Source organism: Equus przewalskii, chromosome 11, assembly GCF_037783145.1.
Source record: "Equus przewalskii isolate Varuska chromosome 11, EquPr2, whole genome shotgun sequence".
NCBI classification, from domain to species: Eukaryota; Metazoa; Chordata; class Mammalia; order Perissodactyla; family Equidae; genus Equus; species Equus przewalskii.
Genome location: NC_091841.1, coordinates 26,312,454 through 26,340,018, shown reverse-complemented (window position 1 = coordinate 26,340,018; position 27,565 = coordinate 26,312,454). Strand labels below are relative to the sequence as shown.

Below are 27,565 nucleotides of genomic sequence, written 5' to 3'. Positions count from 1 at the left end.
GCTTTGCCACCAGCCCGGATCTGGCAACTTCAAGGTCTGAGTGTGGAAAGGGCACAGTGTCAAGAACCTGAAGACCCAGCTCCTCCTCCATCCTGGGTGACATCAAGCAAGGCGCTCAGCATCTCTGGGCCTTCTTCTCACTGGGATTGGAAAGCAGAGATCCCCAGCTGCCCTGACACTCTCTCACCTCCAAGCTGGGCCCTGTCCTGGCTGTCAGACACCTCCAGAGGCCTCTGGAGCCCAGCATCTCTCCCCAGAGCCCTGGCCACAGGGCCGTGTCCACTGTGGTGCCTTTTCAGGAGGGAGCACACCCTTCTGGCCGGCACTGGAGCCCGGCCCGCAGAGGAACAGGCCTCGCCAGTTCTTTACCTTGTTTTGGCAAAACTGATCTGTTGGCCAAATCTATGGTCAGAACCAAAAACTGCCTTCTATGCAAACTTTCTCAGTGGAAAGAGTGAGCCACTCCACATCCTAGGGACAAACCTGTGTGTTTTTGGCTTTTCCCAGCCTAATTCTTCTGCCATATTTGGAGAAAAACTCCATTTTTCTTTTCTTTGCTTTTTAAAGTTTTTTTAGCGGCCTTGTAGACACTTATCTAGGCCAGGCCATTATGGGACAGAGCAGACTTCACGGGAGAGCAGGTGGCCCCCTTCTGCTGGCTGAGGGCAGCGTCTGGGGAGTCCCTGAGGCCGCAGGCTTTTGCAGGTGTGTGTTTGAGAATTTGAACCCAGGGAGTGGGGGATGGGCCTCATTTCCAGGAAAAAGGCAAATATTTGAAGCCTCCCTGTATCTCTTGCCAGAGACCCAAAGACAGAGAGAAAGCGAAACGGAGGAGAAACCAAAAGTGAAATGGTTATTCACATTTTGCAAAACTTTCCCACCAAAACTACTCAAAAAACAAAAAGGAAAGAAAGGATATTTTCACAATCTGGGGCATTACTAGATAAGGAAGCTGCCCAGGACTTGGGTGCCAACTGTGTGAAGTTGGGGAAACTCATTCCCTCCCACTTGAGCCCTGTGGGGAGAGAGATCCCTATTTCCAGTCCTTTGAGCTCCTTCGAGGAAGTCAAGTGGCCATACGTAACAAACAGGGGCTGGGTTTCATTTATAAATAACCCAGGAACATTTTGTTGTTTTCAGTTTTATAGGGCTGGCTTTTCCCAGCACACAGGGCTCTAGGGATATGAGGAAACTATGGCGGGTCACTGTGAGGGCTGCCGGGGACCGAGCTCCTTGAAGCCCTATTCAGGCCATTGAACAACCCCCTCTTTCAGGATCCTCAGCCCCAGGCCCTCCCCTGGAACAGCCCAGAAATGGCATCTCCGGGGTGGACCCCTCAGGGTGCCATGTAGGAGCAAAGTCCTTTGGCTTCTAAGGCTGGCCCAGGAAGTCTAGACTGGGCTTGCCGGAGGCTCCTGGTCACCAGCTGGCACACAGCCGCTGGTGACAGCCCTGCCTAGCAGTCTCAATACCCTCTTTTGAAGAGAATGCCAAAAAAAGAGTATCTTGGCTTCTGTGTTTTACGAAAAGAATGCTAATAAAATCCCTAATAAAAGCAGTAAGTCAGGGACCTAAGACTGCAGGCAGGGCTGGAATTACTCATCTGCTCTAATGCTTAGGGAGGGAGAAAGAAGACAATCGAGTTAACATTATTTATTCTCTCAGAAGGCACTGAGGCCTGATCCTATGTGTGTCTGGGGCGGGAATCAAACCTCCCATGGTGCCCTCTCCGGCTCCCACTTGACTCAGCTCTCCTAATATTCTGCTTGTTCTCAGATCTGAGTTCCTGCCTCTGTCCTCTTAGCCTGCCAGCCTGCTTTATTCCTGATATAGGCACCCAGCCCTCCAGGCTCCCACATCTCCCAGAGGCCAGAAAATTAGACATGAGGCGTTCAAGTTCCCAGGTTCGTTCTAGATCTGTCCAAGAGCCTCCCTCCACCCCCGCCTCAGACCCCCTTCCCCTCTTTGGTGTCCTGATACTGGTTACATAACAATCACAGCCTCCAAAGCACTGACATCATCTCTTAAAGATTCTCAGCAGCCTGGACAGCTAAGGGGGCCTAGGTGTGCCCGGGGATGATGGAGGGGGAATGAGCCTAATGGAACAGCCAGGAACTGGTAAGGAGGGACACAGATCAGAGTAAAAGATGGTAACTGGTGGTGACCCCGAGGGGAAAGCGGAAGTATTTGGGTTTTTTAATTCCCTCTAAGTTCCCACAAAAATTGTTGCCCCACATTGCCCCTCCACCCCACATAGGGAATTTCCGATTTCACTTCCTCAAAAGTCAAGCTGCTAGAGGCCCTCAACTTCCTCCTAACCCCTGCCACAGTTGCAGCGCCTTTACGGAGGCCTCCTCTTCTCCCCCGCATGTCATCTGTTATACGTGTCCTCCACCGCTGTGTTCATGTCCCAATTCCCAGCCCCGCTGGCCTGACGGGAGCTCAGGCCTCTTGCTGCGGGTCAGACTTTCCCCATCGGCCTCCAGCTCCCTCCACATCTTTCTTTCCCCAGCCACCACCCCACTTCTCTCAGCTTCCTCTACTGCCTGGGCAGTGCTGATGGCGGAGGAGGGTGGGGGGAGCGACCCCAGGGGTCCTCCCATGCTTCAGGGGATTCTGAGCCGGTGGGAGGAAGAGGACCGTTCAGGAGGGCACTGTGGGTGGGGCGCGTGGTCAGGGAGCTGGTGTAGGTAACTGGGTGCTGCAAGGCGCGCAGGCCCTGGACCTCCTCGTGCCCGATTCCCCCTTCCCGCCTTCCCAACTGCAGCGCTTCCGCGAGCCGCCCCACGAGCGGTGGGGAGAAACAGGTGCGGTTGCCACGGCACCCGAGCCAGGGGCGGGGCAGAGAAGCGGCGCTCGCGAGATTTGGAATCGGCCAATAGGAGGCGGAGGAGGGAAGGACGTGGCGCGCAGTTCGCGGGCGGGGCCCCTCCCTCCCCCTCCCAAGTCCCCGCGGTCCTGCGCGGCGGCGGCGCGGGCGCGCGCCCGAACGCCGGGCCCGGCCTTATAAAGGGCGCAGCGCGAGGCGCGCGCTCCACGCCGCAGAGGGCGCTCCGCGGGCCGTGCCGTGCGCCTGCGCAGTGCGGGCCGCTCTCCGCCCCCTGCCCCGCCGCCCCTCCGTCGGCCGGCCGGGCCCCGCCTCGGCTCCGCGCCCTCGGCCAGCTCTCAGCCGCCGTCTGTCCCGCAGCAGCCGGCCCCGTCTCCAGCAGCATGTTCAGCTGGGTCAGCAAGGATGCCCGCCGCAAGAAGGAGCCGGAGCTCTTCCAGACGGTGGCCGAGGGGCTGCGGCAGCTGTACGCGCAGAAGCTGCTGCCCCTGGAGGAGCACTACCGCTTCCACGAGTTCCACTCGCCCGCGCTGGAGGACGCGGACTTCGACAACAAGCCCATGGTGCTGCTCGTGGGCCAGTACAGCACGGGCAAGACCACCTTCATCCGGCACCTGATCGAGCAGGACTTCCCGGGGATGCGCATCGGACCCGAGCCCACCACTGACTCCTTCATCGCCGTGATGCACGGCCCCACCGAGGGCGTGGTGCCGGGCAACGCGCTCGTCGTCGACCCGCGGCGCCCCTTCCGCAAGCTCAACGCCTTCGGCAATGCCTTCCTCAACAGGTACCCGCCCCTTGCCCCGGGCGGGGGCAGAGGGGGCGGACGGGGCCCCGATCCTGCGCTCGGCCTTTGTCTCCAAGGCCCCGGCGAGACCCTCAGCGGCCACTCCCAGGGACAGGGTCCCTTGCCGCTTCCCACAGAAAACCCACCCGGGGGTCTGGGAGTGCGTATCGCCGGTTCCCCTGGCTTCTGTCAGCCCCCAGAATTTTCCAGGTCATGAGTTTAACTATCAACCCCCCGCCCCCCCCCCCCCCCCGCAGATCCCAGTCCCACTTCTCTCCGAACCAGGGGTGAGTCTTGGTCCCCACCTCCCTTCCCCAGACTGGACACACCTAATTCATTCAAACCAACTCCCTCCACTCTCCCTTCCTTCAAGGATCTGTTTCTTAAGTGTCGTGGAAAAATACGGTGAAACTTTAAGCCATTCTCTTTGCTGGTGTGGTGCGCTGTGCTCCCCTGGGGCCGGTGGTTTTGTGTGGGAGGGACAGCGAAGATCTGTGGCCTGCTGAGCTTGGGGCTGCCGGCGGAGGCCGCACACGGATGGACTAGGAACGCGGCTCCCAGAGGCAGCTGAAAGGGCCGGCGCTGCTTTAGGGGTTTCGGGGAGCAGCCTCAGGCGGGGGCCCTGGGAGCCCTGGGATGAGATTTGGGTCCTCTGTAGACTTGCTAGGAGGTTCTTTAACTTATCTGGGCCTCAGTTTCCCCAGTTAAATGGGTGAAACCTGCCTCCTCATGACGAGGATAATCCGCCAAGATTCTAACTCTCAGGATGCTGTGAATGAAACACTGGCCTCCTCTCTACAGAGTATGCCAGCCAAGTTCACTTTTCTCTAGAGGAACTTGAAGGCCCTAGTCAGTAGTTCTGGAATCTCTCCCCCCAGCCCCTTGGAACATAGCGAAGGACTTCACAGATCTCTCTGCCACTTCCCATTCAAGGAGTGACTCCACATGCCTTTCATAGTCTGGGTCCGGGGAAGAGCCTAGGAAGGAATCCTTGATGCTTGCCTTCCAGGTCTCCACCCTATACGATCACATTCCTTCGCAGACACTGTCCAGCCATACAGGGTGGACCAGCTTGTCCCCGGTGCAAGCCGGTGGCTAGGCCTGCCTCGGTGCGCAAAGCTGACCTTTAACAGAGCAGACAGGCAGCCTTCTGTGGTCTTTTTGTCCCTTTCAGGCATGTAAGCCCGTCCCCCTGTTTTAGGGCTGCTGGCGTTTGTGTGTCAGACCAGAGCTGAGTAAAACCCTGCGGGTGAGCCTCCTGGAGAGCTGTGGCCTTCTTAGCTTGGAGCCCTCCTCTGGAGGATGCTGATGTGTTAGAATTCCATATGTGCCTGTAGACAGGCGATTGGCTCAGACTGTTAGCTGGTGGGTGCCATCTGACCTCGTGGAAAGTTTGTCTGCTACGCTGGGAATTCCAAGCATTACTAGATGTCTCCTTTCACGCAGAACTTTGGGAAGCTAGAAGGAAGGGCAGCTACGCCTGCCCCTGCTGTCTTTAGGTCTCCACTTTTGATTGTAAGAGCAGACCTTTTTTTGAAAGGAGAACCGGGCATATGGCCTGTTTTCTGAATTTGGACACCTGACACTTCAGAGCTGGAAGGGAGCTTAGACATCATCTAGGCAACCCCCACCTTGTTGGTTCAGGAAGCTGTGGCTCAAAGGGCCTGCTGATGTGTGGAGCTCGCTCAGCAAGTGAACGCAGCCAGTTACCACCTACTGTTGCTGCTACCCAGAAAAAAGAGCAGTTCCGGAGTGCTGGGTCCAAGCCAGGCACGTTGATGATGCTGGGACCACAGGATCCGAGAACCACGCATTTATTTCCTTCCTGCCACCGCCTCATCTCCAGAGGGTCCCCCAACACTAATGGCCCTGCCGAAAGGGACCTCCTCAGGCCAGGATGGGGGCCTCGGGTTTGCCCTGGAACTGAGGTCGCCAGCTGTGTCAGCATGCGTAGCACCCTGAGTGCCATCCAGCCTGGCAGCACACAAAGAGGGCTCTTCTCTGGCTGACACAGCCTCTCCCGGTACTCAAGAGACCCATTGAGTCATGAACTTGACTTTCCAGCCTTTTCCCCCTAAGTGGCTGCTCTCAGACTAAAATCAGATGGAGCAGCCTGTGGCAGGGCGCAGTCAGGGTGTCCCAAGAGGGTCTGATGACAACTTGTTGCATAACTGGTCCTGCCCATTTGTAGTACCAGATGAAATCCGGGCATCCTTGTGGGCGAGAACATGGGATCAGATGTGTTTATACTGCCTGCTCCCTTTCGTGGTCTCCACCACATGCCCTGGGCTTTGCACAGATGTTAACTTACTCACCAGGCTCATCGACAAGGCATTGTTAGGTCTCCTACTTCTCAGAGCCAATTCTACTTCAGGTCCTTTTATTTTGGCATCATCTCCGTGGCTCCCTTCCCTATCGGGAACCACAGGTCATGCAGGCGGTTATTTAGGGCACAGTGCTCTGCTGCTGGCACTGGCAGGAGGAGGTCCAAGGTTTATTCACCCTGCCGGGCAGCTGGCTCTACTCTGTTGTACTTGCAGGCGGCACCTCTCGCCCTTGGCCAGCTGCCCCCAGCCTGTGGGCCACTGGTCACTTGGGGTGTGGGGCCAGAAGGAGAAGCTAATAAGCTCAGATTCCTCCTCACTGTTGGAAAGGCAGCTGTAAGCCTGTGTCCTGTAGACAATGGGTCAGAATTTTCTTTGTTCACAATACCTTGTTCAGAGAAGGTTTTAAGGCAGCCTTTTCTGTGTTCAGTCAAGAATCTCTGCTATCAGTTGGGACAGCCCCTTGCTTTTCTGGGCTGTTCTAAGCTCAGCGGGAAGTCAGGCACACACCACTAAGCCCTTACCCGTGAGTTGCCAACCTCTCTGGGGCTTCGTTCTTCATCGGCCTGCTTCGACTGTCAGAGAATGGTGTCTGTACTTCCCTGCCCCACCAACCAGCCCGTGTGGTCCCCTGGCTTTCACTGGTCGCCCACTGCAGTCCCTTCCCCCAGGCAGCTGGGTGGAAGGGGAGGGCCGGCCCCAGCAGTAAGAGAAAAGAACCATCTCTCTTCAGTGGAAATCAAGCCAAGGGTTGAAAATTTTCATATGGAATTCCAGGGTCCCAGTGTCACCCTTCATTTCCCTTCTGGAACTGAATGGTGGCCTAAGCTCGGGCAATTTTCACGAGCGCATCAGCAACTTGAAAGTTGAACTCTCGAACTCTGGGGGAAAAGCTACTGGGAGGGAAGTGCTGATGTGGGCCAGTTTGAGCCGGCTGGTCGGATTCCCGCTTAAGAGAATATGTGCAGTTTGCTGGCCACCCCTGAAAGCTAAGACGAGAGAGAACCTCCTTTAAGTTCCTTGCTTCTGGAAGGGAAGCCAGAGGCAGCAACGGAGGAGTGCAGAAGGCACCGCTGTCCGTCTAGAGCAGCGATCACTCAGTCTGCCCTCTCTCTCCCACCTTTTGCTTTCATGCAGGTTCATGTGTGCGCAGCTACCCAACCCGGTCTTGGACAGCATCAGCATCATCGACACTCCCGGGATCCTGTCTGGAGAGAAGCAGCGCATCAGCAGAGGTAAACAGGCTCTGGCACGGCCTGGGGCACCTGGTGTCTCCATCAGACTCCTTCCGTCTGATGTCTGTGACACCGGCCAGATGCTGCCCTTGAGGCCGCCCACATGCGAACCCGTTTTGTCAGCCTTGTATCTGCTCCGTGCTCCAAGCCCTGAGGGGACAGGAGCTGCTTTCTTCTGAGGCTGCAGCCAGTTTTGTGTGGCTTTCAGGCTTCCCAGCCCCTGGGGCATGCTGGAAAGGAGGAGAGGTTTCAGAGCTGGGGCCCCGGGCTGCCTCTGAGGTCACAGGAAATCCCTCAGTGTCTGAGCTCCAGGGACCTCGGCCGGCATTGCTCCCCTGGGGCTCACTCACCTTAGTTTGTGTGTAAGAGCTTGCTTTCCGCAGCCGTGTCGATTCCTGGAGAGTCTGGCAGGATTGTAAGAGAACCGCTTGACTTGACTGAGCCCGCCCAAAGGAGCAGCTCGTGGGAATTTGTTAAACGTTCAGGGGCTGGTGGCAATGTGTTCACATGGGCTTAAATGTTGGTAATGAGCTGCCCCCCTGGTGCTGTGCGTGGCATGAGGTGGTCGCGCTGAGTATTAGTGCCCCGGGCCCACCGATCGTGTAAACTCCTGTCTCAGTTTTACCTAGCTTTCTGAAGATCGGGTGCAGGATGCGCCTGAACCAGGTTATATTTCTGCTGCAGCCCCTTTTTGGAGAAAGGAGGGGAGCCTTGGGGCCTGCAAGCTTTCCAGGAGGAGCAGGCGGGAAAGAGCTAGCCGGCCAGGAGTGGAGCCTGCAGCTGCAACTGAGAGAATGAAGTAAGGTCACATTCAGAAAGAGGGGCAGGTCAGCTGACTACATTTGTTTATCATTAACTTGCAAATCTGCCCTGCTCCCCGCTTTCCCTCCGGGCGGCCGACACTGGGGAGCTTTGCAGCTGAAGTCAGCAGCCTGAGATTTGGGGGTGGAATGTCACCGTCCGTGTTGGGGTGGGGGCCATGTTCTTCGTGCCAAGAACATCGCTTCTCTTTTTCTCCGGCTTGTGGGCCCCTGCTGATATGGGGTTGCATCAGAGCACACAAAACTGCTCCCTATCTCTAAATGTGGCTTCGGCTTTTAGCTTCTCCGCCCCTAAGGATAACGACACGTCTAGGAATTCAAAATAACCGTTTAGGGACCCCTTCAAAAAAGGCGAGGGCCCCGTTTTTTTTTCTTTCTTACAGCTTTTATTGTTCTAACCTGGTTTAAAGAAAATGCCTGATAAGCCAAAGACAAGGCTAGGAAATCTGAATAAGTTACTCTTAAAGAGAAAGAGCCACAAAAGGGAATTTAGTCTGAAACGCCCTTCAGGGCTGAGCTGTCCTGAAAGGGCCCTCTCTGAGGCTCTGCAGAGCCATCTTTTTGATGACCTGAGGGGGTGGGCGGAGATGCCATCAGATAGAGGCCTAAGCCACCTCTGAGGTCACATGATGTGTACACATCTTCGGATAAGGGACAGCCGCTCACAAAAGGAGGCTTATCTTCCCACAATACCTTGCTCAGCATGGCCTTCAGAGCTGGGAGGGAAGGTATTTGGGGGAGAGGGTCTAGGGTCCCCGGGGCCTCTGTTGTCTCGTGAAAGGGAACCCAGAAGCAGCTGTTTCCCACTGGTGCCGGCTGGCTCTAGCACTGCAGCTTTCGTCCTTGGGGCTCAGCGGGCTGAGAAGTTGCAAGTGTGTGTCTGGCCGCCTTGGGGCCCCTGGCCCTGCCGGCTGAGCCGTCTCCCTCCACTGCCCCGCTTCCTTCCCCCTGCTTCCTTCCCCCGGTAGCTAAGCGCAGGCAGTGGGGTCCACGCTTGCTCTCTCTGGGAAGGCACCAGAGCAGGGCTCAGCGCGCCCTCCAGTCAGACACAGGCTGCATTTGACGGGGGCCGGCGAGGACGCGGCGCGCAGGGCAGTCCCCGTCATCAGGTTGTCTGCGCAGATGGCAGAGACCTGGAGGAGGAAGCCAGCAGGAGACACCGGGGCCCACCATTAGCGCTCCGCCTGGGGGGCCTGCCTGTGCCCCTCCAGGTGTAAGGCGTGGCCTCTGGGTCCCTGGGCAGCCACCGAAGTCCTCCCCACCCCAGCGTGGGCAGGAAGGAAGCTTAAAGACAAGTGCGTTGCTTTGATTGGAGGAGGACATTCCTCCTGTGAAATAGCGAGAGTCCTCACACTGGGTTTACTGGGCCATTTCTTTCCGTCTGTAACCCTAGAGGTCTTAGTTTAAAGTATTTACTAAAAATCTGGTGCCAGCCTGTTATCAACCGCAGAAAGACCATCGGGCAGTACCTCTGAGATGTCTGGGTGTGGGCTCCAGGGGTGGTGACCTCTGGGTAGATGCAGAAGGGCTGTATTTCTCCTTCTCTGAGGTCCCACCTATTGGTCACTGCAAAGGTGCCATGTCACCCTGTCCAGCAGAGGAAAAGTTAGAGAAGGGCGGTGCGTTCCAGGCTCCCCGGCTGGCTGCCCCTCTGTCCCTCTGCCGATGGCGTGCAAAGCAGGTTTCCCTCTCAGAAAGATAGGGCCAACCGAAAGCATGGCTCCCAGGCCAGTGACATGCGCTCCTGCCAGCTGCCGACCTCAGCCCCTGGAGAGTCGATGGCCTCCTGGGGTCGCATGTTCCTTCACTCCCGTTTCCCACCCTATCTGCCAGGCTCCTCCTGACTTTTCTGCTTTTCCTAATATGTGCAGGAAATACTGTCTGGAGCGCGCAGGCAGGGCCTGTGCAGGCCCAGAGCAGCCAGGACCCGGCCCGGGCTCCGCGAGAGACCCCTGAGAGTCTCTGTGGGGAAGAGAGGGGCTTCTGGGGGGTCTGGGCTGTGCTTCCCCGTCTCGTTAACATCCTGACTATAAAGATAACATTCTCCTGTGTCAGCAAAGACGGGGGACCTCTGGGGACGGCGTTTGTTCTTGAGTGCTGCCCATGTGACTGATAAAGGGCATTCCAAAGGGCACTGGCGGGGCTGGTGTCCTTGGCTCCTGGGCTGCTGATCACCTGCACGGTCACGGGGGGCCTGGGAGGGAGCGGGGTCTTCCCACGGCCGGGGCCCCTCGGGTGGAGGCCCAGCCCGGGAGGCAGGGCCTGGCCAGCGCGCTCCCTGCCTTTGTCACTGCGTGGCTGGGAGCTGAGCTGTAACTTTAGTGCCCCAGTTTCCTCCGTGGAAGTCGCGTCAGCAGGGACGTGTTGCTTAAACTTGGATTAGGGGATGAGGGCCCAGCCGGCCTCGTGCCTGGCTTTCCGCTGACCCCTCCCCTGTGAACCAGCTCCCCTTAGTGATAACGGCAGCTGCGTCCATGCGGAAGCTGCTGCTCTTCAGATGAGGAAACAAGAGGCTTCGCAGAGTGAAGTAATTAGCCCAGATGACACGCAGACGAGCAGGTGTGGGCAGCAGGATTGGAGCCCAGCCGAGGCCGTGCTCACACCGCACTGTGCTGAGAGGGTGCCTGGGGGTGAAGGAGCTCCGAGAGCCGGGGTCAGACAGTCTGACCTTGTCAGGTCGTTACAGGGCCCTGGGCTCTCCTGAAATGCACAGGGCCCCTCTGCTTCTCTCGGCCCAAGATCAGACTCTGAGTCCAGAAACAGGCCTGAGTTCCAGGCTTTGAACAACAGTGCTGGCGGCTTCTTTTACCCTGTTCTCTGCCTCCAGGCAGAAATTGTCCCCCAGGCTATCCATGGACCGGCATTAGCAGCCCCAGTCAAGGCTGGCCAGTCCCCTGGGTTCTCACTTACCCTCCCTGCTTCCCGGGCTCCAGCCAAGCCCAAGAGCCGTCCTGCTCCTTAACAGTCGGGCGGGGCCTCCCCAGCCCAGACCTGGAGCCGCCTGACCCTGAGCTGGCCCTTCCTGCTGACCCTCGAGCAGACCACCTCCTGAGATGCCCCCCACAGAGGCCCTCCAGGCCAGTGTTTCACCAGGGTTTTCTGCAGCCCGTAGAACACTCCGTGAGGTTGCCCAAAGGCAGCCCTCCTGGGTGCCTGGGCCCACAGCACAGAGATGAGAGGGTTCAGGTCGCAGGTCCGTACTTTAGGAGCTGGGGGCCCCAGGGAGTGGCTGCACCGCCTTAAGTTCTTGCCCTGGTGCCTGGTGCCCAGTTAAGTGTTTGACAAAGGTCAGCTGATTAAAAATAAAGACGCTGAAAAATCCAGGGATTTCCAGACGTTGATGAGGAAGACCTTCTGAGTAACGTCCCAAGGAGGCTGGAGGATGGGGAAACTCTGACTCAGTCGGGGTTTCCCTTCAGATCGCGGGACCACCTCTGGGCTCCAGGCAGAGCGGCCACCCTCCTCAGACCTTCCTCTTGCCCACCTCCTGCTGTTTCCCACTCTGGTCCAGCCGGACAGCTTTCGGCCCGAGCCCTCGATGGGAATGCTGAAGGCTCTGCTGGGGCGTGGGCTGCTCTGCCCACGGAGGAGCGCTACCAGCCGGTGCTCGGCACCTGTTCACGGCTGTGAGCCTGGCGGCCGGCTGGGTGGCAGCTGGCCCGAGCGCCTGCAAATGTTGTGTTTATATTTGGGGTATGAGACATTCTTCACGCCTTACAAGCCGTTGTTGCCCACACACCCTTCAGAATCTGAGCTTGAGCCCAAAGTACAAACCCTGTGAGTAAATCATAGCAAACATTTACGAGGTGCTTCCGGAGCGCCAGGCAGCCTCGATCCTCCCAGCAGCCCTGCGAGGTGGAGACCTTCCATCCTCGGCACAGATGGAGAAACTGAGGCTCACGAGGGAACGTGGCCTGCGAGGGTTACACCACAGGTTGCTGAGCAGACGGTTCGGGATTCAGATGTGGGCCTGATTCCAGAGTCCGTCTCTTCCCCACTGGCTGGCCCCTGTCCTTTGTCTCTTCGTGTCAGGTCAGGTTGATTGAGGTCGACGTTATATGTAGTAAAATTCACCCTTTTTAGGTGTCCAGCTCTCTGAAGCCATCACATACCCACCACCACAACCAAGATACAGAATCTTTCCATCACCCCGGAAAGTTCCCTGCGCCCCTTTGTAGTCACTCCCGGTCCCGGGCAACCCACCGCTCTGACCTTTGTCCCTAAGGTTCTGCCTTTCCCCGTGTCGTGAACCATCATACGTTGCAAAGCCTTCGGGGTCGTTGGCCTTCGCTTGGCGAGTGCTTTTGAGCGTCACCGTGTACTTGGGGGTCAGCTTCACTCCTGTGGGTGCGCCGGGTCCCATCGTAGGGATGCCCTGGGACTTGTTACCCACCTGCTGTCAAAGGGCATTTGGGGGTCCGCTTTGGGGCAGTTTAGGATAAAGCTGCTGTGAGCCTCCACGTACAGTGCGAATTTTAGTGTCTTCATGTCTCTCGGGTGCGTGGGGCGGCCCCTTCCCCTAACTGCTGCGCTGTGCTGCGCTGGAACAGTCCTTCTCTTGAGAATGTGAGCTTAAAGAAGCCCGGGGACAAGTCCCCACATAGACTCCCCGCTCTGGAGCTCTGTTTTGCTCGCCTGTGCTCCTTTCTCCTGGGCCCGGCGTGAGTTGGAAGCGTGTGTGATGGAGAGCCGTGGCAAGAAATACCGAGGCCCACGCAGCTTGAATGGCAGGAAACAAAAGTCGATTGGAGACCAACCCTCTATTGTTTGTGTTCTAGTAGATTTTGGAATGTATGAAGCAGCTTTTCCCCCAGCTGTGGAACTACCTGTATTTGGAGGGTGCCACGGCGGGGCCAGGAGCCATCACAATTTCTCCTGTCTGCACCTCAGTGCTGGGTGGTGGGAGCATGGCTCCCGTGAGGAGCCACCAGCCCCGGAGAGGCAGGTACCCCGGAGAGCAGGAGGGGCCGCAGGGGGCTCCCTGGGAACAGAGCCAGGGGAGAGGCAGGCTTCCTTCCCCGAGGCCGAACACAGCCCCAGGGGCTCAGCCTTGCTCCTGTCTTCCCTCACCCAGGACTGTGTGTGTGGAGGGGACGTAAAATACGCAGAACATCAGCTTTGGCTGTTTTTAAGTGTACAGGTCAGTGGCGTTAAATAGCTTCATACTGTTGAGCGGCCATCACCGCCACCCATCTCCAGACCTTTTCCATCTTCCCAAACTGCCACTCTGCCCCCGGTAAACACTGACTCCCCAGCCCCTGGCGACCACCGCTCTGCTTTCCGTCTCTGGATTTGGCTTCTCCAGGGACCTCATATAAGTGGGATCAGGCAGCATGTCCTTTTGCGACTGGCTTATTTCGTGATGTCTTCAGGGTCCCAGAACTTTCTGAGCCAGAGCTTGTCCCTGATCACAGTGGCTCTGGCTTTTACACTTCCGGCCCACCCCTCGGACCGTGTTGTCTGTGTCCTTCGTGGGGACATGGTGTCCACGCTCTCGCTCCTGCCGGGGCCTGAGGCAGACGAAGCTACGAAGGTATGGCACTCTGTGCCCCGCGGTGGATGGGGGCGTGGTTTTCTCCCTCGCCAAGCTCGCTGTGACTCCCCGCTTTTGTTGTTGTACATTAGGTGGCGTCTGAGGTGGTGGGCAGTGCTGGGGGGCTGCTGACGAGCTCTTCCCTCTACTTGTCCCTTGATCCCCGTGCTGGTCACCTGCTGACAAGCTACAGGCTGAATGGTGGCTGGAACCACGTTGCCAGTTGCGTGAACTTGACCGGTGCTCTGGGTGCTACAGCTGTGGGTCCCGCCCTTGGTGCCTGTTGAGACATCATCTCTCAGGACGAGTGAGGGGTTAGCAGGCTGAAGGGCGCCAGGTGGGCCTGCCGGCGGCTGCAGCCACATGGTTATTAATGGTCACACACCTACGATGACATCACACAAGCCTGAACTTCAGACCCTCTTCATGACCTGTGGGTGTACTTGGCCAGCCACCCTGTCTCCCTCACCAAAAGTGTGAGCATTTTCCATAATAAACAGGAAATTTCATTCACCTGCAAAAAATGGCCTCAGCTCTGTCGGCTCCCCCTGGAGGGGGTGGCGAGAGGCTGGGTTTGTGTGCGGGGAGGTGGAGGCGCCTGGCCCTGTGGCGGCACTTGTGGACCCGCCGGCGGTGACTCTGGGGCCACAATTCAGACTCCTCCTCCTTTCTCTCTCGTTCCCCATTGTCCTCCCCAGCGCCCCACCGTCAGGGCCAGGGGGCAGTGAGGCCGCGTTGGGTGGAGTCTGGGGGTGACCTCGTCTCCCCGCGCGCTGTCCTGACTCCAGGGCCAAAGCTGACTTGGGCCGGAGCCCAGCCCATCAGGGCGCCCCATTCCCAGCACCTCAGTCTTGGCATCGCCGCCTCCCCAGCTGTGTGAGTCTGCTCGTTCAGCTCATGCGCTCTGAGCTCACGCAGGGGAGAAGCCTCCGCCATCCAGTCCTGAGTCATCACTTTTGCAGGGTTGACCCACGGTCCCAGAGCCGGCCATAAAAGGCCGTGCAGCCTGGCCAGCTGGGCACAGGCCACTGAGCCCTGCCCCGCGTCCCTCGGCCTGTGCCTCGGCCTTCCTATTCCAGTTTTCTGCCTATGGCCTCACTCTGGATGTCCCCTCCCGTGGCTCTCGGATCCAGCCACACCGAGTCCCGGGCCGTGGGGGCCTTGTGCTTTGGAACCAGCAGCCTGCAATGGTGGCTGGCGGCTGGCACAGGGGTGACACTCTCTGAGCACGGGGAAGCTGGTAGCTGGGCCGGTTCTCATCAACTGCACAGGCCGCCAGAAGGCTGCGTGCGGCCCTGCCCAGGCTGAAGGTCAGGTCCACAGGGGCTTTGCTGCCCCCAGCTCACCTCACGTCCACCCTGTTAAGAAACGGGCCAGTCAAGGGCTGCTTGTGATCGGAGCGTCTCGTCTGCCCCGTGTGCTGGGCCGGAGCAGGTCGCAGACCGCAGCCCAGCAGCTGCCATGCCAAGTCTACAGAAGTCGTGGATTTGAGGTTTTCCTTAAATTTCCGTGTCTTGCCACAAAGACGAGAGCTGACCTTTGGCCTCAGAGTCAGGCCAAATCTTTGTCGCTCTCAGTCCCTGGCCAGTGACTTGGAGGCCCAGGGCACCCTGCCCGCCTCCCGTCCTCTGGGCCTGCCTGGCCTGTCATTCAGACCTGGCCTTGTGCTGGGAGCCCACTGCGGTGCCTCATTTCTTCTCCCTACCATCTTAGGGGGAATTGTGTTTTGAATTTTAGAGATGAAGGAAGTAACTCAGAAGTTAAGAACATGAGGTCGCAGGGTCCATGGCCAGAGCAGGGGCTGAATGCAGAGCTGTCTTGTTGGAAAGCCTGGGCTCCTCCTGAGTGCCCACTGGGGCTCAGGCGTGAGACAGCCCAGGAACACGCTTGAACTGGGGGCCCGGCGGCTGGAATGTTCCTCTAAGCAGTGAGCTTTCCCCTCGGCTCGCCCCACGGCGTTAGCTGTTTACCTTACAGCCCGGCGCAGCGGGAGGGGGGTTGGGTGGGCTCTGGCCCGAGTTCAGGGACCTCTTGAGGGGCCCACTGGGGACATGCGTTTGGCCAGGCGACCTGGCAGGCCTGGGAGCCACCATGCCCTGCTCTGATGCACAGCTCGGCTCACAGGGTCCTGATGAGAGGACGGCGAGGCTGCCCTCCCCGAGGCTCTGCAGGTTGCTCTGGGCCTGTTCTCCATACGTCGTCCCTTCCTTTGGCTGCTGGTCTGTTCCCTGCGGTCTAGAGAACACGTGTCTGCATCCCAGCGTGCTCAGGGTAGCGGTGTGTTTGCAGGGGATTCTGGGAGCGGGCTGTGAGGACGAGGAGAGTGGTTTGGCCGGTTTCTGGGCAGTGTTCCCGGCTCTTCCCTGGCTTATCCTCTAGAGCTTGACTGTGCTCTGGGAAGTACTCAGTGGTTCTTAAGAGGGCCGGCCTACATTTGGGGCAGCCTGTGGGTAGCGAGTGAAGAACGAGGAGACTGAGCCCAGGGACAAGAGGCTGGCCCAGAATCACCCAGAGAGGAAATGGTGGTTCAGGGGCAGGGACCAAGCTTCCGAAAGCTCTTAGGCCATTGTTTTCATGTGGTCTTCCTCCCTCTCTGTAATATTCGTAAAAGGTGAGAAACAGAATTTTCACTCCTTCTGGGGGCAGTGAAAGAAGTGAAAACATTCCGAAGAGGCATAATTGTAAAATAGGATACAAGTTAAACCACTATTACAGAGACCCAAAAATACATTGGCTTAAATTGGATATCAGATAGTTTATGTCCAAGGCCAATCTGAACTTGCAGCTTCCATCTCTGAGCCCAAGGTGGTTGCTCCAACTCCTACCATCACATCTGCATTCCAGTCCTCAAGAAAGGAGAAAAGGACAAAGGTCTCATACACTTTCTCTTGTTTGTTTCTGCTGTAAGAGAGGCTGGGAAATGCAGTCTTAAGCTGGGCAGGGGGGTCCGTGAATCCGGCTAAAACCAGACAGTTCTGTTATGAAAGGAAGAATTCCAGTTAGCCGTCTCTGCCACAGGTGGTGCAGTTCACCAAAGGGCCTTAAAGCGGGTGGTGGGAAACAGTACAGAATAGATTGAGAACGGAAGTTTATCTAGTCCAGCCATTTCATGTCAGAGAAGCTTTAAGACCTACAGAGGGGAAGTGGTTTGTAGCACTTCACAGGCTTGTTGTAGCACCGTGGTCAGCGAACTTTCTGTCGGGGTCAGAGAACTCCTGTTTTTGGCTTCACAGACCTTATGGTCTCTGTCGCAGCCACTGAGCCCTCCCGTTGCGGACACACACAGCCACGGACAGTACAGATGCGTGGGGCCGTGTTCCAATAAAACTTTATTTACAAAAACAGGTGGGGGCCCGGTTTGGCCCCCGAGCTGCAGTTTGCCAACCCCTGTTATAGAGAATAAAGGAGCTTCCTGCAAAACCGGGACCCTGGCACACGAGGTCTGAACAGGCAGCAGCTGCAGGTGTCGCCGCTGTTATTTACTGTCCCTGCTGTTCAGGGGCACCCAGCGGGCAGGCCCCACGTCCGCTCTTCTCCCCGCGCCGCGCTCAGCCGTGCTGCTCAGGCCGCCCCTTCACTCCTGCCTTAGTCTGACCCACTTGAGAGCTTGGACTCCGTGACTTCTGTGCGTTATTTAGTCGTTAAGCGCCTCTGCGTGCCAGGTGCTACATGGGTGAGGGGACAACCACGTGGGTACAGAAATAGGGGGACCTGCTGACCATGCCCTCAGGGTGCCGTGCTGTCCACTCGAGCACGTCTTGCACATGGAAAGGACCGCCGGCCGAGCACTTGGGGCCGGGCTGGGGACGGGCGCCGTCCGAGCCGCCTGGCCTGGTGCCCGAGCTCCGCCTTCCCTCCCACAGGCTACGACTTCGCGGCCGTCCTCGAGTGGTTCGCCGAGCGGGTGGACCGCATCATCCTGCTGTTCGACGCCCACAAGCTGGACATCTCGGACGAGTTCTCGGAGGTCATCAAGGCCCTCAAGAACCACGAGGACAAGATCCGCGTGGTGCTGAACAAGGCCGACCAGATCGAGACCCAGCAGCTGATGCGGGTTTACGGGGCCCTCATGTGGTCCCTGGGGAAGATCATCAACACCCCCGAGGTGGTCCGGGTCTACATCGGCTCCTTCTGGTCCCACCCGCTCCTCATCCCCGACAACCGCAAGCTCTTCGAGGCCGAGGAGCAGGACCTCTTCAAGGACATCCAGTCCCTGCCCCGCAACGCCGCCCTCAGGAAGCTCAACGACCTGATCAAGCGGGCACGGCTGGCCAAGGTAGGCGGGGCGGGGTGGGGCAGGGCCAGCGCACTCTGTGCACCCCTGCATGCAGCTTTTCTTAACTGAGTCTTCTTAATGCGGATAAACATCAGACAGGGCACGCGGGACCAAGGGGCAGCCTGGGAAGCGGAGGGGGTGGGGGTGCAGCTTGGGGCCTCCCCAGCTTCCCCTCCCAGCTCTGTCGAGCACTGAGATGGACTCAGTGCACGTTAGGCGTGGGGGACGCAGTGGGGACTGACAGGTCCCCACCCTTTGAGCACTCATCAGCCGTAGGGGGGAAAGCAGAACAGTAAGGAAAATAAAGCATGGTTTATGTGTATCGCAGTGGGGTGCCGCAGAAGACTGGGGAGCTGTGTCCGTGGGGTGGGGTGGGGTGGGCCGGGCTGCGGAGGCCACGGGTGGGAGTTGATGCTTAAGCCAGGATAGGAGGGAGCTGGTGGAGAGATGGGGCGCGAGCTTGTGGGCCCAGAGAGGACGCCAGTGGCTTCAGCTCCCAGAGGCCTCGTCAACCATCCCTCCCCTCTGGGGAAGCACAGGGCCCGCCGGCACCTGCTGGCAGCGTCTGAGTTGCTCCAGAGGTTGGAATCTCAGTGCCTGGCCAGGTACTTCGGTGAGACCCGGGGGTGGCTGGGGCTGGGAAATGGTTCATGCTACCTTCAAACACAGAGGAGCAGACCGGGTCCCCTGAGGACAGGATTTTGAAGAGGTCTGCAGGCCAAGTCAGGCGGATCACAGACCCTCGGGGCACGCAGCTCAGCCATCAGCCCAGGCAGTCCTGTGGCCGATGAAACAGTCACCCTGGGCCCAGAGTGTACAGGACCGAGGATGGGCGTCCTCTCCAGTTAGCAGGCCCTGTCCCCGGCGGCCGTCTCCTGCCTCTGGGGAAGCGGCTGCCTGTGCACAGCGCAGAGTTTTGAGACTCCGCCGGGGCGAACACGGTGGCCCAGGGTGGCCCACGCTGTCATGAGGCCCAGAGTCAGGCAGCATGGTGCTCCCTGGCCTGATAGTGAGAACTGACCCTTCACCCTTTACTACGGGCTCTGTCCCCACCCTGGCTGCCCAAAGTGCTCAGGGACCAGCAGAGCGGAGCCTGCTGGAGCTGAGCGCGAGTTCTCAGGCCCCACCCCACCCTCCGCATCAGAGCTTGCATGGGAGCACCACCCCTGGCGGTCTGTGTGCACAGTAAAGCTGCAGGAGCCTGCTCCTGAGGACGCAGGGCTGCATGCTTTCCTAGATATCTGACTCCTGGAACCTTCCTGGTGGGTGGAGCTGGTTCTCAGGAACTCATGGGAAAAACCGTGGAACTGGCTCCCGGTCTCAAAGGACGAGGGACACCCCGAGCTGAACACGGAGAGGCCGTGAGCGGAGAAGAGACCTGGCCTCCCGTTTCCAGTTGCGGCCCCACTCAGGCCGCAGGGCAGCTCTCCGCTCCCTGCCCAGCCCCTCTCCTGGCAGGGCCGCCTGTGCGCCCGCTCAGCCTCCTTCCAGGACAGAACAAGGGCGGGCTTCGGTCCCTGCCTGTTTGTCTGCAGAGATGCTGCGCCATCACTGGCCCGCAGGCACGTTGAGTCACCATGTCTGGAAAACCCCGTGGTCTCCAATCTCATCCCGCACCTGCTCTTTCGAGAGTGTTTCCTTTTCCTGGAGTGAGTGGTTCTCTCTGTGCCAACTCACACTGGTCTGTGGTGGGCAGAGTGGTGACTGGCTCTCTGTGACGGGCCTGCTTCCCTTGGGCACTTCTCAGCCAGGCTCCCACCAGCGGCAGATGGGGTCGGGCCAGTGGAGGAGATCTGATGGGGTTGAGCATGCAGTCTGGGAGAAGAGGGGTACGGGGGCCGAGGCTGGCTGGCCGCAGCCCTCTACGCCCGGACATTGCTTGGTGAGGCGACGAAATTTGAAGACTGTTGCCCTTGGAGGGTAGCCAGGGTTCCTGGCCTGCTGTGGGGAAATGAAGGGTGTGGCACCCTTAATTAGCAAAGATCTAAGCAGCAAGGCATTAAGCTCTGATAAAGCTGGAAACATCTGGGAAAAGCCTTGTGGGACTTTTCTAATCCTTAGTCACCCCGAGGCTGTCATGGTGATAAAGTGGAACATAATTCTGGCCTTGTCATTTTGTGCACTCGACATCAGCATCCACATAGGGATGTTTGCATATATTTCCATGCAGGCGTGGGGCCTGCTTGGCTTGCTAGGAACGTGAGTGAGTGATCCGTGATCTGCGCCTCTGCTGCGTGGAGGGGGCAGCCGGGGGAGGAGGGTGCCTGTTTAGAAACAGAAAGAACTTGGACTTTGGACTGTTTTTGGCAATCCTGGATTACAATCCCACTTTCTAGGGCAGCCAGAACGCAGGCCACGCTCCTGACCAGGTGTCTGGGGAGCGCCTGACGTCCGCCCCTTCCCTGTCGTCACAGGTCCACGCCTACATCATCAGCTCCCTCAAGAAGGAGATGCCCAATGTCTTCGGTAAAGAGAGCAAGAAGAAAGAGCTGGTGAACAACCTGGGAGAGATTTACCAGAAGATCGAGAGGGAGCATCAGATCTCCCCGGGCGACTTCCCAAACCTCCGCAAGATGCAGGTACGGCTGTCCCGCACACCCTGAGAGGGCTGCTGGCGGCCGGGGAGTATGGGAGGCCCGGGCACTGGGACGGTGGTTCTGGAGGGAACCCCGGCTCCATGGGGTAGGGCCTCCCAAAATGGAACAGCTGGCTCAATCACCAGTACCCAAAGAAGCTGACCCAGGCCGTGACACCCCAGAGAGGAATGTGGTGACTCACCCTGAGGTGGGGGGCGGGCGGGGCCATGCCAGGCACTCCAGTGTCATCCCAGTTAATCCTCGCCCCAGCCCTGCAAGGTGCTGTACCTCCAGTTTGCAGCTGGGGGAGCCAGGGCCCAGAGGGCTTAGCTGAGTTCCCTGAGCTGTTCAGTGCTGGGGGCCGGGACACCAAACCGGCTCTTTCTGCTTCCCCCGGAGGCTGAGAGCCGCCCCGCCCAGCCCTTCTCCTGCCTCCCCTCCCCTCCAGGAACTCCTGCAGACCCAGGACTTCAGCAAGTTCCAAGCCCTGAAGCCCAAGCTGCTGGACACGGTGGACGACATGCTGGCCAACGACATCGCGCGGCTCATGGTGATGGTGCGCCAGGAGGAGGCCCTGATGCCCTCCCAGGCCGTGAAGGGCGGCGCCTTCGAGGGCACCATGAACGGGCCCTTCGGGCACGGCTACGGCGAGGGGGCCGGCGAGGGCATCGACGACGTCGAGTGGGTGGTGGGCAAGGACAAGCCCACCTATGACGAGATCTTCTACACACTGTCGCCCGTCAACGGCAAGATCACGGGCGCCAACGCCAAGAAGGAGATGGTGAAGTCCAAGCTGCCCAACACGGTGCTGGGCAAGATCTGGAAGCTGGCCGACGTGGACAAGGACGGGCTGCTGGACGACGAGGAGTTTGCCCTGGCCAACCACCTCATCAAAGTCAAGCTGGAGGGCCACGAGCTGCCCGCCGACCTGCCCCCACACCTCATCCCGCCCTCCAAGCGGAGGCACGAGTGACGGGCCGGCCGGTGACACAGTCCCTCCATCTTGGCGCCCAGCCAGGCGGAGACTGGGGAGGGGGGCAAGGGTCCCAGTTGTCAAGGTCCATAAAGACTGAGCGGGTGATTCCTCAGCTCTTGAAAAGGAAAACCACCATCTTTCTTCCCAGGCTGTTCCGGGGCCCAGCGGGGAGGCAGGGGTGATGCTCATATGTGAATGATGGAATTTTGTGCACAAGAACTATGGATATTTTTAATATATAATGTTAGAGGCAGCCTTCTGTCTTACCTCCTCCATCTGACAGCCCCACGCACGCAGAGCCTCCGCCTCCCACCCTGACTGTGCAGCACGTGCGGCCACTGAGACCGCAGGGGCCGTGGCCTGCCGTGCCCACCCCTGCTCGCCCCTCCTGGCAGCTATGGGGTCCTGGGGCTGTACGGAGACAGGAACGCTCTGGACCCCCAGTTGGTTTCTAAGCTGAGGGTTGCTTCCCGGGGCCAGCGGCTTCCTCCCGCCCGGCTCGGCCTCCTCCCTGTGCTCCTGGATTCAGTTGGTTCTGGTGCCTTCCCCTCCCCGCGGCTCCCTGTGCACAGGCCTGCTCTCTGCTCTCTTATCCCTCGGCTCGGCAGCCACAGAGGCCATGCCTAGCTACCTTTTTTAGAGGGGGGTTCAGGGGATGGGTGGGAGAGAACATCGTCCAGAAAAATATATAAGCTAGTTTTTGTTCTGTAAAGTGACACCTTTCATACTTGACCAGATTTTCCAGTGACTTCCCAACCACTTGTTCAGAAGCTGTGATTTTTGTCTCCTTCGCCACACTCCAGCCAGGGGACAGCTCTACCCAGGAGCCATAAGATGGGGGGTGCTGGCAGGGCACACCCCGCCAGGGACCCCAGAGGTGGTGTTTCCTGCTTCACCCTCTCACTTCCCTGGAACATTCTGGTGTACCTCCCTGCCCCACCTTTGGGTGGGTGGTGAGTCCTCGTGACCCTGGTATGGCTTGGTGCTCCAGCCCGGGCCTAGTGGCCAGACAGTGGGACCAGGGACAACCTAGCCCCTTCCCTCTGCCTCATCCTCATTTCCGGACGGAAGCCCCCCCTACCTTCCTTCCTCCTGTTGAGCAAAGGAGGGCGGCACGTGGCTTGGATGCCCTTAGAACAACCCCTCAGCTGAGCAATGAGAAACCTGAGCCAGCGAGCGGCCAGTTCAGGCCGCCTCACTCTGCTTTGCCTTGGCCGGGCTGTCCGAGTACAGCCTCCGGGGGCCTGGACGGACTCACTGGCCAGTGGCCGGCCCCCAGGGCCTGGAGCCATCACAGAGCTGCTGTGGCAGGGAGAGCGGGCTTCCCACGGGGGTCTCAGGGACTCCTCGACTCTGACCTCCCCGACCCCCACCCGCCCTCCCAATGCTGCTCCCCAGGCCTCCGCTGGCCCACCATGCCCTGCGGTATTAGGTGAGGATGGAGGCAATGACCTCGTCGGGAATTCACTGTTGAAGGTGCAGTGGTCCTCCAAGCTCACCTGTGAGAAGAAAAAGCAACTGAAGACTAGACTTTTTCTTGCATTAAAAAGTTTAACTGTGCTGCATCTGGCTTCTGGTGCTTGGTCGTCTTCTTCCGGGGCCTGCTCCCCACAGTGCCTGCGGGAGCTCTGCTATCTCCTAATTGAGTGAGGCCTGCAGGCGGGGCCGTGACCCCCTTTCCTCGTGCTGGGTGGGAGCTGAGCAGTAGTTGATTTGCGGGGAGGATGGGGTGAAGAGGTTGGGAGACACTCTGACGACCGAGGACTAGGCTGCCCCCTCCCAGGGTTGGTGGCGAAGGTACCCGTGTTCTGCAATCTTTGCACCATCTCCTCCCACCTGGGCCCTGCCCTGGCCGGGGACAGACAGCTGGGCGCCCACAGGGCTCTTGGCACTGGGAGGGGTCAAGTAGACTAGGGTTTACTGGGCTCCATGCTAGCCCCAGGGTGCTTCAGAGACGGTGAAGCTGGTACTCAGAAGACAAAAATACAATTACGGAGGGTGGGGCCAGCCGATGTGGCAGATAGGGGACTGTTTGTACCAGCAGAGGGAAGGGAGACAAATGTGGAGCCACCGTGCCAAGGAAGGGTGCAGTCTGGCTGGAGGGTGTTCCGGGCACACTGGCAGAGGGGGATATGAACAGTGCCACAGGTTTTGGGGGCCAGGCCGGGTGCACCCGCCCGTGTGGTGGGCATGCAGGCTGATGGCTGGCATGTGGGGGAGCAGGGGCTCACCAGCCCTCTGCACCCCCCAGAGGGTTTGCCTTGTGCCACATTGACCCTCGTGACATGGAAGGTCCCTGTTCTCACCACTCACAGCTGAGAACTCAAGACTCAGGAGGGCTTGGACAAGGTCGTGGGAGGAGCCTCAAACCCAGCCTGTCTGACTCCAGGCACAAGCTCCCTGAGTGTCAGACGGAAAGTACCCTTGAAAAGGAAAACCGGGCTTACAGCTCGCCGCACCCCAAAGTCTGCAGCTCTAGATTCGGGTTTGAGAAACCGCACAAAGATTAAATAAATGCTGTCACTCCAGCCCGGGCCCTGAAGGCTTGGCACAGCCCCTCAGTTTCCAGGGGTCACCTGAGAGCTGGAGCGTGCTTGTTCCAGCTGTTGGAGCACAACGAAAACAGAACTTCCCAGATCTCGGGGAATGTGAGTGAGAGAAGGGCCACCTGGGGCTCTACAGCACAGCCTGCACTCAGCACCCCCCACCCTGGGCCGAGGGTGTCTCCCCGAAGGCTGCCCCAGGGAGTGACTGCCCATCCGAGGCTTGAAGGAGGGGCCGAGGGCAGGGATCTGCCCCCTGCTGCCCCAGAGTTCATACCCCTGGTTAGGGTTTTACAGATTCGGGGGCTTTTCTCGGCCGTGAGGGGGGTTCAGAAGGGCCAATGGGTGTGGACAAAGATGCAGCCACCCTCCTGGGGGGCCAGTCCCCACCTCATCCCCCCTCCGTAGCAGGCCAGGATGGTGGGTGAAAGGGCCCCTCTTCCGGGGCTGGTCTGGGGTACAGGAAGCGTGTTTCCACCCCGCTCCCAATGCTCCTTCAGGGCCATGTGCCCACGCGGCGCCTCGGAGCCCAGGACCCAGGAGGCAAGGGGGCCCACCCACTGCCTCTGGGCCCCCCACAGCGGCTCCATTTTATACACTGAGGTTCCATGTGAGATCTCATCAGAATAAACATTCCTTCCGCTCCTTAGTAAACAAAAAAGTTAACCATCAATTCAACCAAACCAGTGGTCTGTTCTTAGCTCCAATGGGCTGGTCATAGGACTTGCCCAAGGCCACCAGGCTATGACAGGGTTAGGATACGAGCCACCAGTCCTGCCCCTTAGCAGGCAAAGCAGGCCAGCTCCGAAACCAGGTGGAGGTAGACCTCGGGGCAGGCAGGAGTTCAAGTCCAGCTCCGCCTCCGGCTGGGACTCAGCCATCCTCTCCCCTCCTCAGTCTGTTTCCTCCAAATGCAGGCAGTGACCCTACTTCCCAGAGCCAGGGTCCCTAGGGTGCCCAGCTCGAATGGCTGCCTTTGCTGAGCATCCCAGGAGGTTGGCTAGGGTCGGGGTGAGGGTCCATGCACAGAGCCCGGCACTCCACCCAACTCCCAGAACAAAGCGGCAGGACCCACCCTTCCCCAAGCAGCCTGCAGACTCGGCGGCGCCCATGGGCCAGCAGGGTGGTGGCCGAGGGGGCTCAGGGCCTGGCTTCCTGTGCGCCCAGGGGGATTGATAATTATAAAACCACGTGGCCTGCTGCTGCTGAGGAGCGTGGGAGCCCCTATGGTGTGTTGGAGCAGCACAGAGAAGGTTTTTGGAAGGAAAGCCAGGATGATGAAATCACCATATGTCCACCATTTGGAGCTCTGGACTTTTCAAAGGACACACCCCTGGTATGCTGAGGTGGGCGGGGAGGGAGTGGGCGTGCGGGGCTGCCAAGGGCTAGCTTGGGGAGTGGAGACCCTCAAGCCCACCATGCCCATCAGCCCCTCCCCCAAAGCCACCCCAATGGACACACATTTAAATAAAACCCGGGAGCCTGAGCAGCAGTGCAGCTTGACACGAGCTCCCCCACCCTCCAACCTAGAGACGCACTCCAGCGACCACTGGCGACCGCTCCGCGTACCATTTGCCCCTCACACCTGAGCTGGGGCAGTTCGCACAAAGTCAGCAGCCCAGAGAGACAGGAAGTGACTTGACTTGCCCAAGGCCACACGCCTGGTCAACAGTAGGCAGAGCTGTAGGACCCCACAGACAGCCACTCCTTGTCCCCCGGCTCCCTGGGGCAGGAGTGGGGCACTGCGCTTCCAGTGCGGCCCAGGGTAGGGGCAGCTTGCCATTCTGGTCAGCCCTGCAGGACCATCTACTGGGAGCAGCTGCTCCTCCCACCTGGGGAAGGGGAGCCAAAGACCCCCGAGCCTGCCTTGTGTCTGGGCCCCTCCTAGACCCAGAGGGCTATGCTGGGGTGGGGGGGGGATGGGCAGGTCAGAAAACCTGGGTTCCTTGCCCCTCACTCGCACTTGGCCCTCACCTTCCCCCTGTTCTTGGGGTTCCTCCTCATCAGAGCCATCCTCTCTTTTCGCTAGGCCTGGGTCTTTGAACTGACAGTTTCCTTTTCTCACCATCCCAGGCCATTCGCAGAAGCCCACATGGAGTCCACGGCAGGCTGGCTTTTCCCCGTCCCCTGTACTTAGCATCTGGGTGCCACATGTTGTCCTTCTGCTGCCCAGCACTGGCCTAGGCCTGGAACCTGGGTAAGGAGCTGGAGGCTGGCACCATCCGCCTCCCACCTCCCCAGCCTCGAGGTATTAATCTTCGAAGGCAGGGTAGTAACTCCCTCCTTCTGGCAAGACCTTGTGAAGATAAGAGATCTGCAGTCACTTTGAAATGCTAAGAAGCACCATAGGAATGCAAGGTGTTATCACAAAGATCTGCTCCCCTCAGGGCTGGGTGAGAGCAATGCTAGCACCTTGATACCTAAGAGGCTCGTATTGGATGGGAGAGAGGTTATGGGGGGCAGGTGCCCCTGCACCTAGGTGGGCCTCTGGGAGCGTGAGGGAGGAGGTGTGGGAAGATGGGGTGGTGGAGGTCTCCCACTCACCCTCCTTCATCCACTGAGCACCCACCAACCATGCAGGGCCTCCTGCAGAGAGGCCTCTGTGGCCCTGGTGGTCTGGCTCACACAGGAGCAGAGAACAGATCTGCTGGGGCAAAGCAGGGCCAAGCGCAGGGGCTGTTTCTGCTGGCAGGGCTGGAGGACTGGCCGCTTGTTGAGGCTGACTCAGGCACAGAGTCCTGAGGGGCCTTATGACCTGGAGCTGCAAAGGAGGGGACAGGGAGCCTGACCCGACCCCCTTTTACAGATAAATGCAAGCTTGGAACAAGGATGGGACAAAATGAACACAGGACCAAACAGAATCAAGCACCAGATGGGCGGGGAGTGCCCAGGGCCAGTCCCAGCTCTGCTCACGCAGGCCTCAGCAGGACTCAGTTTCCCCTCTGCTGTACCATGTGGGGATGGAGTCTGAAGGGCTGGGCAGAGGGTGGTGGATCTTATCTGAGGACTCGGCAGTGCCCAAGGTTCACACAGGGAGTGACCCAGAGGCCTCTCCAGTTGGCCCTTGACTGCTGACAACAGGAGGCTGTGTGGGGTGGGGGCGGGGGATCAGGACGTCCAAGAGGGGCAGCAAGGAACGGCCCATCTTCTCACCCAGGACCCTTCCCTACCCCTAGCTCCCCAGGAGATGGGAACTTGGTCCTGGCCTGAGCACGCAGCCCTCCTCTGGTCTCTGGCGCCCCCCTGTGGCCTCAGAGGGTGGGAATCCTCCCGTGGGCCGCATGTCTGTCGGGCCCCATAAGCAGGGACAGAACGCATTAGGTGAGAACCCTGAGGGCTCCATCTCACCATGCCAGCCCCTGCCCTCCAGCCCCTCCCCAGAGACACAGAGGCAGCGACGGGATCCTCAGATTTAGGTGTGAATCTTGACTCCCCTTCGGCCACCTGACTGACTTGGGCGAGACAGCCGGACTCCAGGTCCACGTTTCCCAGACTGTGGGCCCCGCGAGGCCAGAGGGCAGGTGTCTGAGGAGGTTAAGTGGGAGACCCCTCGGAAAGCCCCGTGTGCTGCACCACAGACATTCACAGAGCGCCTCCTCCCTCAGCGCCGGCAATCTGTCCCTGTCCAGGCTCAGGGAGGTCCCCGTCTGCGGGGGGAGGCAAATCC

The 27,565-nt window shown here is 59.1% G+C and overlaps 1 protein-coding gene across 1 annotated transcript; it reads left to right on the top strand.

The window, feature by feature from the left end:
- Positions 1–1,985: 1,985 nt before the first annotated feature.
- Positions 1,986–22,920, top strand: EHD1 (EH domain containing 1). The gene is made up of 6 exons (XM_070564234.1): positions 1,986–2,118; positions 3,188–3,614; positions 7,076–7,173; positions 17,391–17,803; positions 20,218–20,382; positions 20,828–22,920. The coding sequence occupies exons 1-6, from the start codon at positions 2,091–2,093 to the stop codon at positions 21,350–21,352; spliced, it is 1,656 nt and encodes a 551-aa protein (XP_070420335.1). The 5' UTR covers positions 1,986–2,090; the 3' UTR covers positions 21,353–22,920.
- Positions 22,921–27,565: the final 4,645 nt, after the last annotated feature.